A 17,243-nucleotide genomic window follows, 5' to 3' on the forward strand; every position below is an offset into this window, starting at 1 on the left:
TACAGATGCAAAGGATAAAGATAAGTCAAATAAAATAACAAAAATATTTCTTACACATATAGTGATCCATCACAATGTGATTCCAACACAAAAGATTTTTGGATGAACATGCAAGCTGTTACTGTCTACCTCAAGAAACTTTCAGAGCAAAATCCAGCTGCTTCTTATTATAATGTAGATGTATTAAAGTATCAGGTGAGTGTTATGTCATTGTAAGAATCCTAAATTAAAATATTAACAGATAGAATCTAGCATATAATTAAATGAATAAATATGTCATAGCCAAATGTTCATTCCAGAAATGCAAGGATAGTTTGAAGTTAGAAAATCTGTTAGTAAGCTAGTGGAGATTTTATCAAATTGACCATCTATTCATGATTAAAATACTGAATAAATATAAATACAGAAATTTGTCCTTAACCTGAAAAGACCAGCAGCATCAGTCGTAATAATGAAATACCTAAAGCAATCAATTAAAGTCAGGAGTGGCAAAGATACCCATTAATCCTGTTAGTATATAAGATCTTTCTGGATGTTAGCCAGTACACTTAGATAAGAGAGTAAAATAAGCAGTAATATTAATAAATACTGGGAAAGGGTAACCAAAATAATTTTTACTTGCAAGTGATATATTCCTGGAAATGTCGAGAGAATCAATTGAAAAACTATTTACTATAGGGGAATTTAGTAAGGTGGTCAGTTTAAAAATTAATACAAAAATTTATAACTTTTAAAACAACCAGTTAGAAAAACTAATGAAGAAAAATATTCACAATAAAAAACAAGAAGAGACATAACACACTCTATTTCCTTGAATATAGTTCGAAAGGTATACTTTATCCATTTAAAAGAAGAATATAAATATAAAAAGTTGTTTCGAAATTAACTTATATGAGTTAATTATCAGAAACCCAGTAAGAGGTATCTCTGTGTTTGTGTTTGGAGACTTGACAAATCATTTTGAAGTTCTCTAGAAGAATAAAGCTTAGAAGAATAAGTCAATGTTTTAAACACTGTAGGGGCCGGGCGCGGTGGCTCACGCCTGTAATCCTAGCACTCTGGGAGGCCGAGGCGGGAGGATCGCTCCAGGTAAGGAGTTCGAGACCAGCCTGAGCAAGAGCGAGACCCCGTCTCTACTAAAAATAGAAAGAAATTATTTGGACAGCTAAAAATATATATAGAAAAAATGAGCTGGGCATGGTGGCACATGCCTGTAGTCCCAGCTACTCGGGAGATTGAGGCAGAAGGATTGCTTGAGCCCAGGAGTTTGAGGCTGCTGTGAGCTAGGCTGATGCCATGGCACTCTAGCCAGGGCAACAGAGTGAGACTCTGTCTCAAAAAAAAAAAAAAAAAAAAAACTAATGGGGAGTAATGTTTTAGCTTTAATAGGAAAACTTATTATAAGATAACAGTATTTTAAATAGTTTGGAACTGGCATAGGAATTCATGCCAAATGAATGGAACAGATTAAGGTATCCACAAATAGATCTAAGAATAAATGGAAAATTGTATATATGACAAAGTAGGATTTCAAGGCAATGTGGAAAGGATGATTTTTCATTAAATGATACTGAGGAGGCAAGCTAGACATTTGGGGAAAAAAATTAAGCTGAATCCCTAATTCACACTTTAACCAAAACAAAATCCACATGTATCGAAGGTTTAATAGTAATAAATGGGACCATAAAGGTACTAAAATAAATTACAAGTTAATATAGAGTTGACCCTTGAACAACCCAGGTCTGAACTACAGGGGTCCACTTATATACAGATTTTTTTAAACCAAATTCCAATTGAAAATACAGTATTCGAGGGATGTGAAATCTGTTTATTTGTAGGGCTGACTGTGGGACTTGAGTATGTATGGATTTGGGTACATGCAGGGGTCTTAGAACAAATCCCCCAAGTATACTGAGGGATGACTATATATGTGTGTGTGTGTGTGTCTGTGCGGGTATACTGTATGTTTATTATATATTCTAATCTTGAAGTGTGGAAGACCTTTCTAAGTATGATATAAAACCCAGAAGCCCTGTAAGAAGACAGTGAGATATGTGACACAGAAATAAATAAATGTCTGTGCATGCACATGTATATAAAAAAATATTTGGTTAAAACAAACCCTTAACAGATTTAATATATAATTGGAGGGAAGAGTGTTTGCAACACATAATAGAGCAAAGGGCCTACTCCAAAGAGCCCGCATAGATTAATAAGTAAAAGGTGAATAACTCAATAGACAGATAACTGATGGAAAGATGCTCCATGTCAGTAATAATGAGAGCAGTGACTATTAAGACAACAATGAGGTATCACTTTTAGCCTATCATATATACAAAAATGAGAGATTGCTTTATTCAGTATTAATAGAGGTACCATCGATCACTTGTTAATAGGATGCAAATTAATAGAACCTCTGTTAGATTGTTGAATAAAACAACAATCTGTTAGATGTAACTTTTAATTCAACAATTCCACTTCAGAAATCACACAAGTGGGCAAAGATAAGGTACAAAGGATATTCACTGTAGCATTGTTTGGAAGCCACCTAAGTATATACCAGCAGAGGAAGAGATTAATTAAATGAATTACTGCAGCCATTAAAAGAAATGAGATGGATCCATGTTTGCATGTACCTAAAAAGTCTGGAAGAATATGTACTACAATGTTAACCCTGGGGAGTAGGAATGCCAAGGGACAAATTTCCTGTTTTATATGTTTCTCTATTTGAATTCTTAATCGAGTAATTGTATTATATTAAAATGGCTTATGTTCGTAGAAAATAATAAGTAAATAATATTGTATGTTAGAAAATGAGTGATATGGAGGAAAAAAGTGTAGAGTAAGTAAGGAAGATTGAAAATGCAATTTTCAATGTAAATTTAAAGAGGGTGTTTGGGGTAGTTCTCCTTGAAAGGAAGCCATTTGAACAAGGAGTAGAAGAATTATAGGGAATTGTACCATTTATTGAGAATCATGTGATTAAAGTCAAACATTTGAAGTTGGAAGTGTCCTAATTCCAGGCTTGTGAAACTGAATGGTGACCTATCCTTTTTTCTCACTGTAAACAAAATCTAACTTCTTATGATTCAGGAAGAATCTTAGAATTCTGTGTTGATAGCCAGGAACAGTGGCTCATGCCTGTAATCCTAGTACTTTGGGAGGCCGAGGCAGGAGAATTGTTTGAGCCCAAGAGTTTGAAACCAGCCTGGGCAACATAGCAGGACCCCCATCTCTAAAAAAAAAAAAAAATTAGCTGAGTGTGGTGGGTCACTCCTGTAGTCCCAGTTGCTAGGAAGGCTGAGGCAGGAGGATCTCTTGCGCTCATGAGTTTGAGGTTGCAGTGAGCTATAATGACACCACTGCACTCTAGCCTGGGCAATGGAATGATACCCTGCCTCAAAAAAAAAAAAAAAAAAAAAAAATTCTGGGTGTTGGGAGTTCTCAAATTTTACATGCATAAATAAGAATTTCCCTGATAACATGCTGATTTCTGGCCCCTGTCCCTAAGCTGTTGAATCAGATTTTCTGCAGCTGGAGCCAGGGGAATGTGCATTGTAAACAGGTACCCCAGCAATTTTGATGTAGGTAGTCCGAGGTCCACACATTGAAAGTGACCTTTACTCCCTTGAAATAAGTCTGCTTTACTCTCCCTAGCAACAGGTAGTACCTTCATTAGATTTGTTTTTTTTAATTCTGTGGACTTTTATGTTCAAGTAACCGTGTCATTAACATGACTTGTTAACTTTCTAGGCCAAAGACAATTGTTTGTTTTTTTCTCTTCAAAGGTATCAGCAAATGGTATTCAGTCCACTCCTCTGAATCTTGCAACATACTGGAAATGTAGTGCTAGCACCACAGACCTTAGAGTGGATTATAAATACAATCCAGAAGCTATGGTGGCACCCACTGTGCTTTCCAACATACAGGTGGTGGTACCAGTGGATGGAGGGGTCACAAACATGCAGTCCCTTCCCCCTGCAATATGGTAAATTAAATATATTTCTGAATTTCTCTTACAATCCCCAACTTTTATAACCCAAGTTTGGAAAGTTGTCTTATAAGTTCTAACAGTTTTAGTACATTTTCCTATAGAAACCATGCTATAAAAGATGCTATTCATTTTACTAGTCAAATTGTAGTAGCTTCAGTCCAAAATAAACAAAACTAGTTTCGCTGAAAGCACCACCCAAACTTGAATGATTCCATTCCAACTTTACCCTTAGGCAAATTGCTTAACCTCTCTAAACGTCTTTTTTTTTAATTTAAAAAATAAAAAATAAAAATTATTTAAATATATAGCATGTGGCATATCTATAGTAATACCTGTGTGATTAGTGTTTGGTAGTATTAGTTAATCCCATCTCTTAACCACCTCTCTTGTCCGTCTATTAAAAATGAGTATAGACTTTACCACTCTTTATATTTGCTTCATCATTTAGTAACAATGTGTTTTCCTTGACTGATGAAGGTACTGAGCCACCTTACATAATTTGGTAAACTTTCATTAATTGAGAAATATATGGCATTTTGTGTGTTTATACTATATCATAAACATTTTCACCAGGTAATAGTATTTAAAGTAAACTTAGCACTATAGTTGTAGTGAAAATATTTAAAATGTTTTTATTTAAGTTTTATCCATGTATAAGTTACTATACTAGACACGTGGTCTGAAGATAGTTTGTTCTTACTACAGGAATGCGGAACAAATGAAAGCCTTTTGGAAATTGTCCGGTATTTCAGAAAAATCAGAAAATGGAGGTAAGGGTCTGCATGCTTTTTTGTTTATAATGTGGTCATTGAAAATGGATTTTTTAAGGCATGTTTATGGAAAGTTTCCTCCTGGAATTTCATGCCTTCAGTTCTATAACTGACCACTAGGTGGAAGTTAATACCTTAAATAAGAATGGACCAGTTGAGATTCAGAACACATTTTTTTCCCTCTAAGCTTATGGTGGAACCGTCACAGAACTTAATTGCTTATCTAGAATTGTAAAAGTTCAAGGAGAGCTTGGACAATAGTTAAGAATTCTACACTACTAGGCAAAATAATATAGAGCTGATCAGTGCTGTGGCATCTTGTTTCACATTTCACTTTGTAGTGTTAAACTTCTTGCAGAAGATCACAGGATCTTACTCCTGTTACCCAGCAGTTCTGTCTACTTGCCCTGGTTAGGACCAGAAACCTGGGAACCCTCCTATACTCTTTCTCCCTTCTCACCTATTGATTCTAACTCTTGAATATCTTTCAAAATAACTTTCTAAATATTTATCTTTTCCTTGAACCCTAGTTCAGATCCCCTTTTCCTATCACCTAGAGTCCTAAACTGTTTTATTGACTTGGAGTTGGTCTCCCAACTTTGCTTCTTGCTTCTTTCTCTCCCTCTAAGACACTAATCTGAAATGTTCTTGTCTTATCTTTGGAAGGAAGATGGTTATGTCAAATTTCTTACCATAGCCTGGTCCTTGCTACCACTTTAGACTTATCTGCTGCTTTTCTCCACTTGTATCTGTTCTCCAGCTATTCTGGTATAGATGGAGTTCCCTTAAATGCATCATGCTTTCTCAGGTATCCTGTCTCTGTACCTGTAAAATACACACCATCATCACTACCACCATTTATAATGTCGAGCAGACATATGTGCTCTTGTGCCTATAGCTCCTGAGAGCTCCTTTGTAGCATTTATCATGTTCAGTATAATTACTGGTTTACTGTTTCTGCCATGCTGTTAGACTGAGATGTGTTGAATAAATGCTTATATCAAAAAGAAAGCACCTCAGAAATATCTATTTAGCATAATGTTAGAACAATAAAATTTTAAAAAGAAAAGTGAATAGAAAATAGTAACGTTGATACAACTCTCCCCAACCATAGCTACCTTTCCTTCTTTAACTCTCCCACCCCCATGATCTGGTACCCATCAGTCATTTCTTTTTGACTTTACCTATATCCCTCCTAGGGTTTCCCTCTAGGCTGTCCTCAATTACTTCCTTCTTCTCTTTTGACTCACTTCAACATACGTATAGCATAGTACTCCAATAGTGAACATCTCTGAAGGTTAGTATTAAAGTCAGAGAGAAGCATGGTTTGAGATTATTTACTAAATGAAAATTCAGACTCACTGAATAAAATCTGATTTGGAAACAGGACAATGGTTTGTTTAGTGTACACATCTTCTGTTAGCACAGGACTGGTATAGTTCGGCTTACATGCTCATTGGGTTTTATTTTGTGTGAAATATATTTTACCTTGTGTAAGTTATTTATTCTTTTCTTTGTAGGTTCTGGGTCACTCAGAGCAAAATTTGATCTTTCAGAAGGACCTAGTAAACCCACGACACTTGCAGTGCAATTCCTCAGCGAGGGAAGTACCCTCTCAGGAATAGATATGGAACTTGTAGGCACTGGTTATAGGCTTTCCTTAGTAAAGAAGCGGTTTGCCACTGGTAAGTTGGAAGATTTCAAACTTTTTAATTTACATGGGAAACATTTGGGGGGTTTTGTTTGTTTTGTTTTGAGATAGGGTCTCAGTTTGTTGCCAGGGCTAGAGTGCAGTAGCATCGTCATAGTTCACTGCAACCTCAAACTCCTGAGTTCAAGTGATCCTCCTGTCTCAGCCTCTCGAGTAGCTGGGATGGGAATACAGGCACGCCCCACCACACCCAGCTGGGGAAACATTAGTATGCTAATGGTTTCTAAACAGCTGTCAAGCAGTTTATAATCTAAAGGCATGGAATTTTTTCTTTGACCCTTGGTACAAGGTGCCAGGTAGACACACCTGGGGGAGAGTACTTATGGTCAGTATAGATCTGGTTCTAATGTATTGTAAACAACAGATGGGAGCTAGCATTTTGTATCGATAGCCACAGTGAAAAATGTCCACCTGTGAGTGCATTTGAAGTTGTAATTGCAAAGGTCTGCTTGGTGTTTTTCAGGACGATACCTGGCGGATTGCTGACGGACCTGGGAAAGTGGTTTGGCTGGAGGGAGTAGTACAAACTTGCCATTCTGCATTATCTGTTCTTTCCAACACTCTTCTAACTTGTATGATGTTTTTCAAACTTAGACTTATTTGAGAACTGACTACAAACATTAAATTGCACTTTTAAAGTGAGTCATTGAAAGAAAATAGCACTGAAATGATTTTCTATGCTGTAAATGATCAACGGCAATATTCAGGAAGCACATTATTCAGATTCTCAGTAAAAATGAAGTTTTCGTAGACCAGAATTTGTAATTATCTCCAATGTCTATGTTGAAAAAAGGGGTTATAGGGTAATATCAGGGCTAAAATTTCAGAGAAAAAACACAAAATAATTTAGCTTTCCATAAATTTTGAGAGTTAGAGTTAGCGATGAAATTTTGTAAGTTTGCTATTGAATGGATAAGAACAGAACATGAATTCTAAGTTTTGGATAATGTTAAACTCAGAACACTCAATCAAATTGAGTTTTGTGCCATAAAGTGATCAGACCAGAGTCCAAGTTGTATGCAAAAAATCTATAATTTGACTCCCATAAACATATTAATAAAGTGTAAATGGTGTTTTATATATTTTAAAATTTTTAAGTGCAATGTGTTTTAAAATAAGCTTGCAAAAGACAGCAGAGAAATTTACTTCTGCAGTTAGTTAACTTTATAGAAGTTGTGATTGTTTTGATGAATTAATGCTATAGATTTAATTTATTTTTATATGAATTGCATAATGTGTGCCTTTTAAAACAGTAACAAAACCCAGAAATGTGCCTATCCAGTTTGTGTTCATTAATGTGCCTCACTTTTTTCCTCACAGTCTGGATCTTCTATTTAGAATCTTACAGTGGTCAAGCATTTTTATAAGATATTTACAATTTTTGTAAATACTTTTGGCCTGCATTTGGGAAGGGAATTCATAGTAACTAAAGGATAACTTATACTTAAGAACCCTGGCTCACTTCTTTGGTGATACACTGTAGTCATTAGCAAGAGAAATAAACCTAATGGTATGTGTTTACAGGGGAAAAAATTACCTTCAGATATTCAACATTAACCTCATCAAAAGTATGCGAATTTAAAACAGATGAATTCTGAAAAACAATAACGATAAATTGATAATTCATATTTTAACTCTCAATTTAGTATTTCCCTTGACTCTTTATCATTGAAAATTGACACATTTATTTACTGATTGTATTGTGAACATGAGTTTTGTAATATTTTGTGAGGAATACAAAAAATTAATTTTGGCAACAGAGGAAAAAGCACTGCCATTTGTTTTTATTTCAACAATTTGGAAAATTGCTAACTTATACATTTTTATTATTTAATTCCCACCTGGTAAAAATAGGGAAATTATTTGAAGTGAAGGATTGAGTTAAGCATTTCTTAAAATAAACTACTAATCCTAGATAGTAAAAAACCTAACTTTCTAGCAAATCCTGATTAATCAAAGAAATGAAATATTTTGGACAAAGTTTCATAATTTACAAATGGGAATTTTATTTATAATGATAAATACCAGTGTCCTTTATTTTGCATAGAAGTGGTAAATTGTGTTATATGTGATAATTTATATAAAACCACTAATTATTCTGTTAAGCTTTACAGAAAATAAAACCCCTATTAATACTAGACAGTTATGTAACAACTTGCTATACTAAATACAGCAGAAAATCTACTCTTTGGCAATCTTTAACACAGTATGTGCTTTTTTATATATTCAGTGTTAGCCCAATTCTAAATTTAGGCTTGACTAAAGCAACACATAAGACAGTTTGCTAAATGTTAATCATTACTAAATAGTGAGCAAAATTAGAATTTCTGACTCTTATGTTGTGTTCTTTTAAATGTCAGTTACAGTCCCTTCCTGGAATTTTAACTGTAATCTACTTTTCAGTCAAACTGCTTTTATTGGGCAGTTAATATTTTATTATTGGAAATCAGACACTTATATTCACCACGTTTGTTTTTAATCAGGTATTACCTAAAAATCTACAAATTAGTGAAATGGTTAAACTTCTGCACTTTCTTAATTACCACAGTCTTCATACCAAGTGTTGATATATAAATTTGTATTGGATACAGGTTACAATTTTGAAGCCATGCGAGTTTATATTGATTTTTTTTTTCATTTAAAAATCCACTAATGGCGTAAGAAAGACCAGTAGATTCAATGGGAAATGTATCTAGCAAGCTGGTTCTTGCTTATATATAGTTTTAAACTTTGTAGCTGCCTCTTTAACCAAGAATTTGTAAACACAGCTCTAACAAATGTGAGTTTTTAAGAGTTGTTATGTACTACTTTGGGTTGTAATTAGAACAATGCACATCTATCTTGCAAAATTTTGTAAATATTTTTGATTTTTTTCATAAAATGTAAATTTTACATAAAAGTTGTGCCCTTAATAAACATGTAATATATAATTTATCAGTTGGTTTATGTGTCTTTGTACCCCTATTGATAGTAATAGCTATATCATAGATGTTAGGACAAGGCAGGCTGGGCAAGGAATGAGTAATTAGTTTTAAACTCTGTACCACTGTTTGAACAGGCATACAGATTGAACTGTTACTTAGTTTTCATTGGTCATACAGAAAACTTTATTTGGAGTATATCTCCAAAATGCCCAAATTGTTTAATAAAATTGTTTTCAGTATGTTTTAAAATATATTTAAATTGATGTTAAGTTTTAACAAAGACTTTCCTCCTGACCAGTTGCTCAGGAACACAATCTAAAAATCATAATGTTTTAAAGAGTTAGTTAGGAACATCAAACCTTTCAAAACACAATAGATTTAGGAGGGGGCAAAAGAAGGAAATGAGAAAAGAAAGAATTTATCCTGAATATTGAAAATTATGCCAAATATATGTCATAAAAAGTAACAGTTTAGTTTATCTGGGTCAGAGTTAGGGAATCTGTGGAAAGACCAGACAGCAGCACTCTTGCCATTTATACCATATGCCCATCATTTTGTCCTTTGTTGTTTTCTCTTTTTCCCTTCATTCCTACCTCTGTTAGACTAAATGATGCTTGCTGCTATAATAAACGACCCCACAGTCTCAAGAGCTACACTCAACACTAGGTTTTTCACTTTATAGTCCTAAGTAGGTTTGAGGAGGAGCTCTGCTCCATATAGTAATTCGGGGACCCAGGCTCCTTCCATTTTTTGATTCTGCTCAAATCTCCACTTGGCCAGCAGATGAGGAAAGAGCAAAGATTGCATGGGAGTTTTAAGGGCCGTGCCCAGAATTGGCATCATCACTTCTGCCCACATTCCATGAGCCAGAACTTGATCTTGTGGCTCCACCAACTACAAGGAAAGATGGGAAATGTAGTTTGGTTGTGTGCCCAGAAAGAAAAGAAAACAAGGTTTTGATAGAGTAGTACTCTGCCACGAACCCACCCCTTCTCCATTTTGTTACTTTCTCTTATCCCTTTTTCCTAAATGTGCATTTAATGGTGTCTGTGGCTCTTAGTACAAGAGGTTTTTTTCATGATCTCTTGTTATATGTAGATATTTTATCCCTATTTTAAAATATATCTATTTTCATACTTCTAATGAATGTTTCCTATAACTCAAAAACCACTGCTTAGCATGCAGTGTTTTTTCCGTCAGTAATGTTTTTAACTTCAAGTAACAGAAAACAAAACTAAGAATGGTTTGAACCCAGTGATGAGCCTGCAACAAAGATTAGGTTATTTGGTTTTCTACCTTCTGTCAATGAAATGCTTCCATTAGTTGGGAAACTTGTTGAACAAATTTCAACATTTTCAGAAAGTGTGAGAGGCATACTTTGAAACCATCTTCATGCTAATTTGCATGGTTTAAGCATATTTCAGAGTGGCAAGTGACCAGAGTACCCAGATGGCAGTTGCTACTTGAGGTCAGATGGTCTTTAAGCTTCTTGGTGATTGACTGTATACATCAGAACCAGAAACAGAATCCTGTTCAGTGCAAAACTGCAACTGCCTTGTGATCCCAGTTGATAGGACCCACAACATTTAGTGGTGGTGGTGGGGGGGGGGGTCTTTGACCCCAGGCAGTTCCCCAGTCAGAGATTAGGCAGAATCCCCTCAAGGTGCCAATTCATTGGGATGGAAATCAGTGAGAAACTCAAAACTTACGCTTTTCACATATCCACAAAGTAATGATGATCAGTAACGACCTCTTTCCAGACTAGTTTTTCAGAAGTTTAGAGCTTGGAAGTCAAATGTGAAAGCACAGCTTCTTTAAGAGGGCGTTACAAACTGAATTCATGTGTACAAACAGATTTTTTTTTTCCTCCTAAAAGAAAACAAGTTGTATGAAATATGTAAAACATTGAGGATTACTAATAACTAGTAATAGAAATTCGGTTTGTAGGCAGACTGTGAAGAAGGAAGATAATAAGACATACTTTTGTTTGTGCTTTCTGAAATCTTTGGGCAACACATATTATGTGGGAATTTTTAAATATGAATATTTTCAAGTTCAGTAATTAACCAGAAGTAATACCATAGCCTGTCAAACATTCTAAAGCATGCATATTTTATATGGCTTCAATAAATTTTCCAGATATTATCTACTTTGCTATAAAAGTCCTTGAAATGTCAACTGCTGTTTGTTAGTTTTTTTCCTGTGTATAACTGTAAAACTTCTGCATCACCTAGAATTGCTTAGAGCAGTCAAGGAAAAATACCTAGATATCTGCTATATCATCACTGCCTCTGAGGTCAGCTTCCCCAAAGAAACCCTGGAGAATGTTTTCCCTAATGAGGTGTTAACCTGCTGGTCAGCCAGTAGGACTGTCTCTCACAGATAAGCTTCTGTCTCTTCAGTACCAAAGTTTTACCGATGATAGGTACCACAGCACTGCCCTGTGGAGATTTTTAACCAAAAATACTTATATCAAACTATTGCATAAGCATGTTCTGCCTTATAAAAACCTAGGTCGGCCTTTTATAATCCTCTGTTAATTTGCAACTTTAAATCTACCACTCATTGTTACTCCTTTCAATAGAAAAAAAAAAAAAAAAAGCCACTTCCTTGTCCAAGAGCTAAGGCAATGTGGACACTCTGCTATTTGACTATGCCCTTGTGGTTCTAGAAATGTAAACTTGTTAACAAATCTCTCTAAGTCATGAATTTTAAGGACATAGCCCACTGTTACTGGATATAGTTGAAGGTCATCTTTTAAATGGGAAATAACTACTTAGCAAAGTGGCTATTTGATGAAGAAATATGGCAGTCCTCACCCCTCATCATCCTACTGTGGTTGGTAAGAGGAACTGGTCAGTTCTGATGGGCAAGACTATTGTTGGGTTATTCCCAATTTGGATATGTGAACACCTTAGCTTGCCTTGTATGGTTAGTGCTAAATGTAAAATTGGTTCTAAAGTGGTACAGACATACCTCTTATGAATCTCCTATCCTAGGGAAGTGTTTGTAGAGGTAGTGCCAGGAAGCAGCCTTGCAGGTTAGCAGAGGCATGACTAGCTTGGGACTGACCTAATGTCCAGCTACTGTATCTCTAAAAATTTACATGATGGTGACCTCCCCTCGTGTATGTGTGTATAGATAGATAAGATGGGTGCAAACACACACACACACACACACACACACACATTCTCTTTTTACTATGGTTGTATTTATATTCATTTATGGTTTGTGTTGTAAGTGGATACTTTTCTCAGGTATCTTTCAGTTCTTGGGTTTCAAGAGAAATAAGTCTGATTACAAAGAGTATGGGGAAAGATACATTTTTTTAAAATGATAGTTCAAGATTGAATGAAAATAAAACTCATTACAACTCTGGAGTTTGTAATGGGAAGTCAAGTTTGCTAATGATCTGTGGTGAAGCTATACAATTATTTCCAAGATGCTTTTTTCCATCTTTCAGCCCTCCTGGTTGGAGTCATAAACTACACAGTTGGCTAGGCAGGAATATCAGAAACATGAGCTGATTTGATTTTTCTGTCTCCAGACCAGTGAGATAGCAGCCTCTGATAGACACATACCCAGCCTATCAGCAGAGTACGTTCTTAGCTGAAGCCATAATAATTTCTACCTGGCCAAGTCTCGTAGCTGAGCCAGCAGAAGCTGATCAGAAGTACTACAGATCCCCAGAGGCAATGGGGAGCTGTGGACACAGCACAGCATTCAGAGACCCTATCTGCAGAGAAGTTGATAGTTGATGTCTGGGGGGCTGCAGGGTCTGGGCTGTCAGTTCTCTATTTGTTCGTGGACTGCAGAAACATAGTCTATGACCTTGCTAACTCTTTGCTCAAAAACTTCCAAAAGCTCTCTTTTGCTTTTAGAATTGGGTAAAAACCCCACAATCTGGTACTGAAGGATTTCCGAAATATCATCCGTCTGACTTTTCCGAGTAAATTTCTCGCTTTTCCCCTGACCTCATCCAATACTTTAGCCTAAACCAGTCTAATTATTAATTCCAAAGCACTCTTCAAAGCTCTGACCCTTGCCCAGTAAGTTATCTCACTCTACCTGGAATGTCTGCCTTTTTCCCTCTCCTCCATTGCTAACATTCAAAATCCTACCTGAGGAGATTCCTATTTTAAAATAGAATAAAAATAATACTGTCTTCTTCTCTTCTTCAAAAATTTTTCCAAACAGTGACAACAATGAGAAACAAATGCAGATTTTTTTCTTGACAAAGCTGGAGGACATTTGTAACTCAAAATCACAAAACATAATGAAGGACTGTGAGCACAATGATAATCAACAGAACATGAGAATATCCTGAAAGTATTCCCATAGGCTGAAGTGAGTGAAAGTTAGCTCTTCCCTGTCACCTAACAAGTGAAAGCAAACATCTCAAATGAGAAGGGTGCCTTTGGGAATGTAGGTGCCGATCCCAAATAATGTTGATAATACATGGTTCTCCAAAAATAGGTGGCTATTCTGAGGGGCAAAACCAAAATTATTTATTTAGACAGAGTCTCACTCTATCACCTGGGCTAGAGTGCCGTGGCATCAGCCTAGCTCACAGCAATTGCAAATTCCTGAGCTCAAGCAATCCTCTTGAGTCAGCTTCCCGAGTACCTGGGACTACAGGTACGCCACCATGCCTGGCTAAATTTTTTTTTCTATTTTTAGTTGCCCAGCTAATTCCATTTTTTTAAGTAGAGATGGGATCTTGCTCTTGCTCAGGCTGGTCTCAAACTCCTGACCTCAAGCAATCCTCCCACTTCAGTCTCCCAGGGTGCTAGGATTATGGGCGTGAGCCACTGAACCTGGCCCAAAAATCTTTAAAGCAATAAGAACAAGTTTCTTTCCATCTGATTTGTCTCCAAGATAATGGCAAGGGAAGAAGGATCAAATGTGGAATCACATATACAAGCCACATTTGCAGGGAAGAGTCTACTGAGGAACTCTATAGTTGCTATCTTGGGTGGCTTGGAAGAAGTAAAGCCTAAAAGAAGTAACACGCACCTAACCTAGTGTCACAGGAGAATTCCTGTATGTCCTGGAACATAGGCCTGTCTTCTCCCCACATATAACTCCTAAAAAGATCTTGCCCATGAAGTACTCAAATTACCCAAAGAAGAGTAATAATTTAAAATATTTGTATAGTAATAGTTAAACAAAAAGGAGAGAGGACAAAAGATTGAGAAACATGACAGGAAAAACAAATGGCAGATGAAGTATACTCACCAGAAATATGTTTCCATGGAGCAGATGAAAAATGAGACCAAATATAAAATTAGGAATTTAAAATTATAATGAAGGAATTACTTCCATAAAACAAGAACACAAAGAAGACATGCAAGAGCTTATGGTAAAATTAGCAAGAAATTAGGAAATAAAAGATGAAGTGGCAGAGCTAAGGAGAGAAATGGAAGGACTTCTTTGTAAGGAATGGTTGAAGCCTTGCATAACAACTAGGGACAAGTAGAATGAAATTATGTCAGTCATGTAAATTTATATCTAGGCTCAGCCTTATGAATTCCCAGGACCCATGACTTACTCTACTTGGATCCCAGTCTGGCTGGCCTGTGTCTTCTATCTTCCATTTTTATCCAGTTCCATCAAGCCCTCTACATCTTGTTGGATGACTACTAGCCTTAGTTTCTCTTCCATCCAGCTTTGACACAGGGGGTCTCCTGGGTCTGTTTAGTTTATCTCTCATCTCATCTTACTAGTAGCATCTCTTCTCATGTCATCCTTCACCCAGCAAACATTTATTGAGCATCTACATGGGCTAGACAGGTACTTTACTAGGCACAGGGGATATGGTGGTAAACAAATCAGACATGTATCTGCTCTCATGGTTCTTAGAGTCTAATAAGGCACCCAAATCTTTTTTTTAAAAAAAGTAGAATGGTATTGGTTGGGGAGGAGCTGGTGAAGAAAACCTAAATTTTTAAAAAGAGAGAATCCACTATTTAAGTTACCGGTGCTTCTTAGTTTAAGTGGAGCAACCAGGCCACCTAGGAGCAGATCTTCTTTGTTCTGGAAGGATCTCCTGAGGAGTCCCTCCTAGCGATACAAACTGTAAAGCCAGGAAGTCCCCTCTGCCTAGGAGTTGTCACAGGAACTTGGCTGTGTTGTAAAGGCTGCTCCACCTAATCCTTTGGCATGCAGAGCTCTGAGAGCTCTGGGAAGACGCTGTGCAACCATGCATTAAGGCCAAAGAGACGCTTTCCCCCAGCCCCAAAGAGAGCCCTGCTGAGTGGAGTGAGTTTCCAGCTTTTGGGTGTTCTCTAAAATAATTTTTTAAAACTACATATCCTTTTGCTCATTTTCAAAGTTGACATGTAAATTTTCATCATAAATTTAAATAGAAAAGACTTATATTTATGACATGTAAATACTACTGATATTTTAAAAGAAAATGTCCATCCCTTTTAAAGATGTCCAATGGGATAGAACCATATCAGTGATTTGATACTGTTAAATTCCTATTATTTACTTTCAAATTCTGCAGCCTAAGTGTGATATTGTGCATGTGCTACTTAGGTTAAACTATAACCCAGGTCAGTTAGGTGTTAACAAAACTACTGAGAAAGAAATATTTCATTAAGAGAGACTTTATTTCTAAGAGCAGTTTATAAACCAGGGACATGCAGCTCCCTGAGACCTTCCGGTGGAAGATAGTGATGTTGATGATCCTGACCATGTGTAAGTCTAGGCTGATGTGTGTGTTTATGTCTTAGTTTTTAAAGTAGTGTAAAAAGTTAAAAAAAAAAAAACTTAATAGAAAAAACTTGTAGAATAAGGATATAAAGAAAGAAAATATTTCTGTACAGCTGTACAATGTGTATTTTAAGCCATTTCCACAAGAGTCAAAAGTTATAAAAATTCAAAAGTTTATAAAGTAAAAAAGTTAAGTAAGCTAAGGTTAATTCATTATTAAAGAAAGAATATTATTTTATAAATTTAGTGTAGCCTAAGTGTACAGTGCTTCTACAGCAGTGTACAGTAATGTCTTAGGCTTTCACATTCACACACCACTCACTCACTGACTCAGCCAGAGCAACTTCCAGTCTGGCAAGCTTCATTCATGGTAAGTGCCCTATACAAGTGTTTCTACAGTACTTTTACTATACCTTTTCTATGTTTGTTACCGGAAGTTCAGCACTTGTCCCTGAGGCCGCATCAGAAGAACTAGGACAAGTGGTTTGGGGAGAAGAAAAGGGAGGTTTATTACTATGCCAGCAAATAAGGAAAATGGCATACTCCCCTCCTCAAGCACTAATTTTTATTGGTTGCTTTATTGCAATTTTTATTGGCTGCTTTGTTAAACTATAAGCAGAAATACAGAACTGTTAAAGGAAGGGTTTTCAGCTTCAGGCTATTGCTGTTTAACTATAGTTGATGATTCTGCTCAGTCCCATCTCCAGTAAAGACAATCTCGTGTCCTCCCCCTCCCCTAACCTTGTTTCCTCTTCCTCATCCAGTCTGTTCTCCTCTTCCTCATCCAGTCTCATCCAGTCTGGTCTCCTCTTCCTAGTCTGGTGTCGTCTCCTCTTCCAGTCTGGTCTCCTTCCTTGTCTGGTCTCGTCCGGTCTTGTCTCCGCTTCCTCATCCAATCTGGTCTCCTCTTCCTCATCGGGTCTCATCTGGTCTGCAACCTCAAATTCCTGGGTTCAAGCGATCCTCTTGCCTTAGCCTCCCAAGTAGTTGGGACTACAGGCACATGTCACCATGCCCAGCTAATTTTTCCATTTTTTGTTAAGATGGGCTCTTGCTCTTGCTTAGGCTGGTCTCAAACTCCTGGCCTCAAGCAATCCTCCCTCTTCTGCCTCCCAAAGTGCTAG

At 36.5% G+C, this 17,243-nt stretch overlaps 1 protein-coding gene across 2 annotated transcripts in view; it reads left to right on the top strand.

The window, feature by feature from the left end:
- The window catches only part of FCHO2 (FCH and mu domain containing endocytic adaptor 2), a 109,473-nt gene extending 100,235 nt beyond the window's left edge, over positions 1–9,238 (top strand). For both annotated transcript variants that reach the window (XM_069492779.1, XM_069492778.1), the window contains 5 exons: positions 63–195; positions 3,789–3,988; positions 4,700–4,764; positions 6,285–6,449; positions 6,939–9,238. In XM_069492779.1, coding sequence (XP_069348880.1) covers positions 63–195; positions 3,789–3,988; positions 4,700–4,764; positions 6,285–6,449; positions 6,939–6,961 — 586 coding nt within the window. In that variant the 3' untranslated portion in view covers positions 6,962–9,238. The remainder of the gene's footprint in view (positions 1–62; positions 196–3,788; positions 3,989–4,699; positions 4,765–6,284; positions 6,450–6,938) is intronic.
- The last annotated feature ends 8,005 nt before the right edge of the window (positions 9,239–17,243 follow it).

The sequence above is a fragment of the Eulemur rufifrons genome, chromosome 17, assembly GCF_041146395.1.
Source record: "Eulemur rufifrons isolate Redbay chromosome 17, OSU_ERuf_1, whole genome shotgun sequence".
Taxonomy (NCBI): Eukaryota; Metazoa; Chordata; class Mammalia; order Primates; family Lemuridae; genus Eulemur; species Eulemur rufifrons.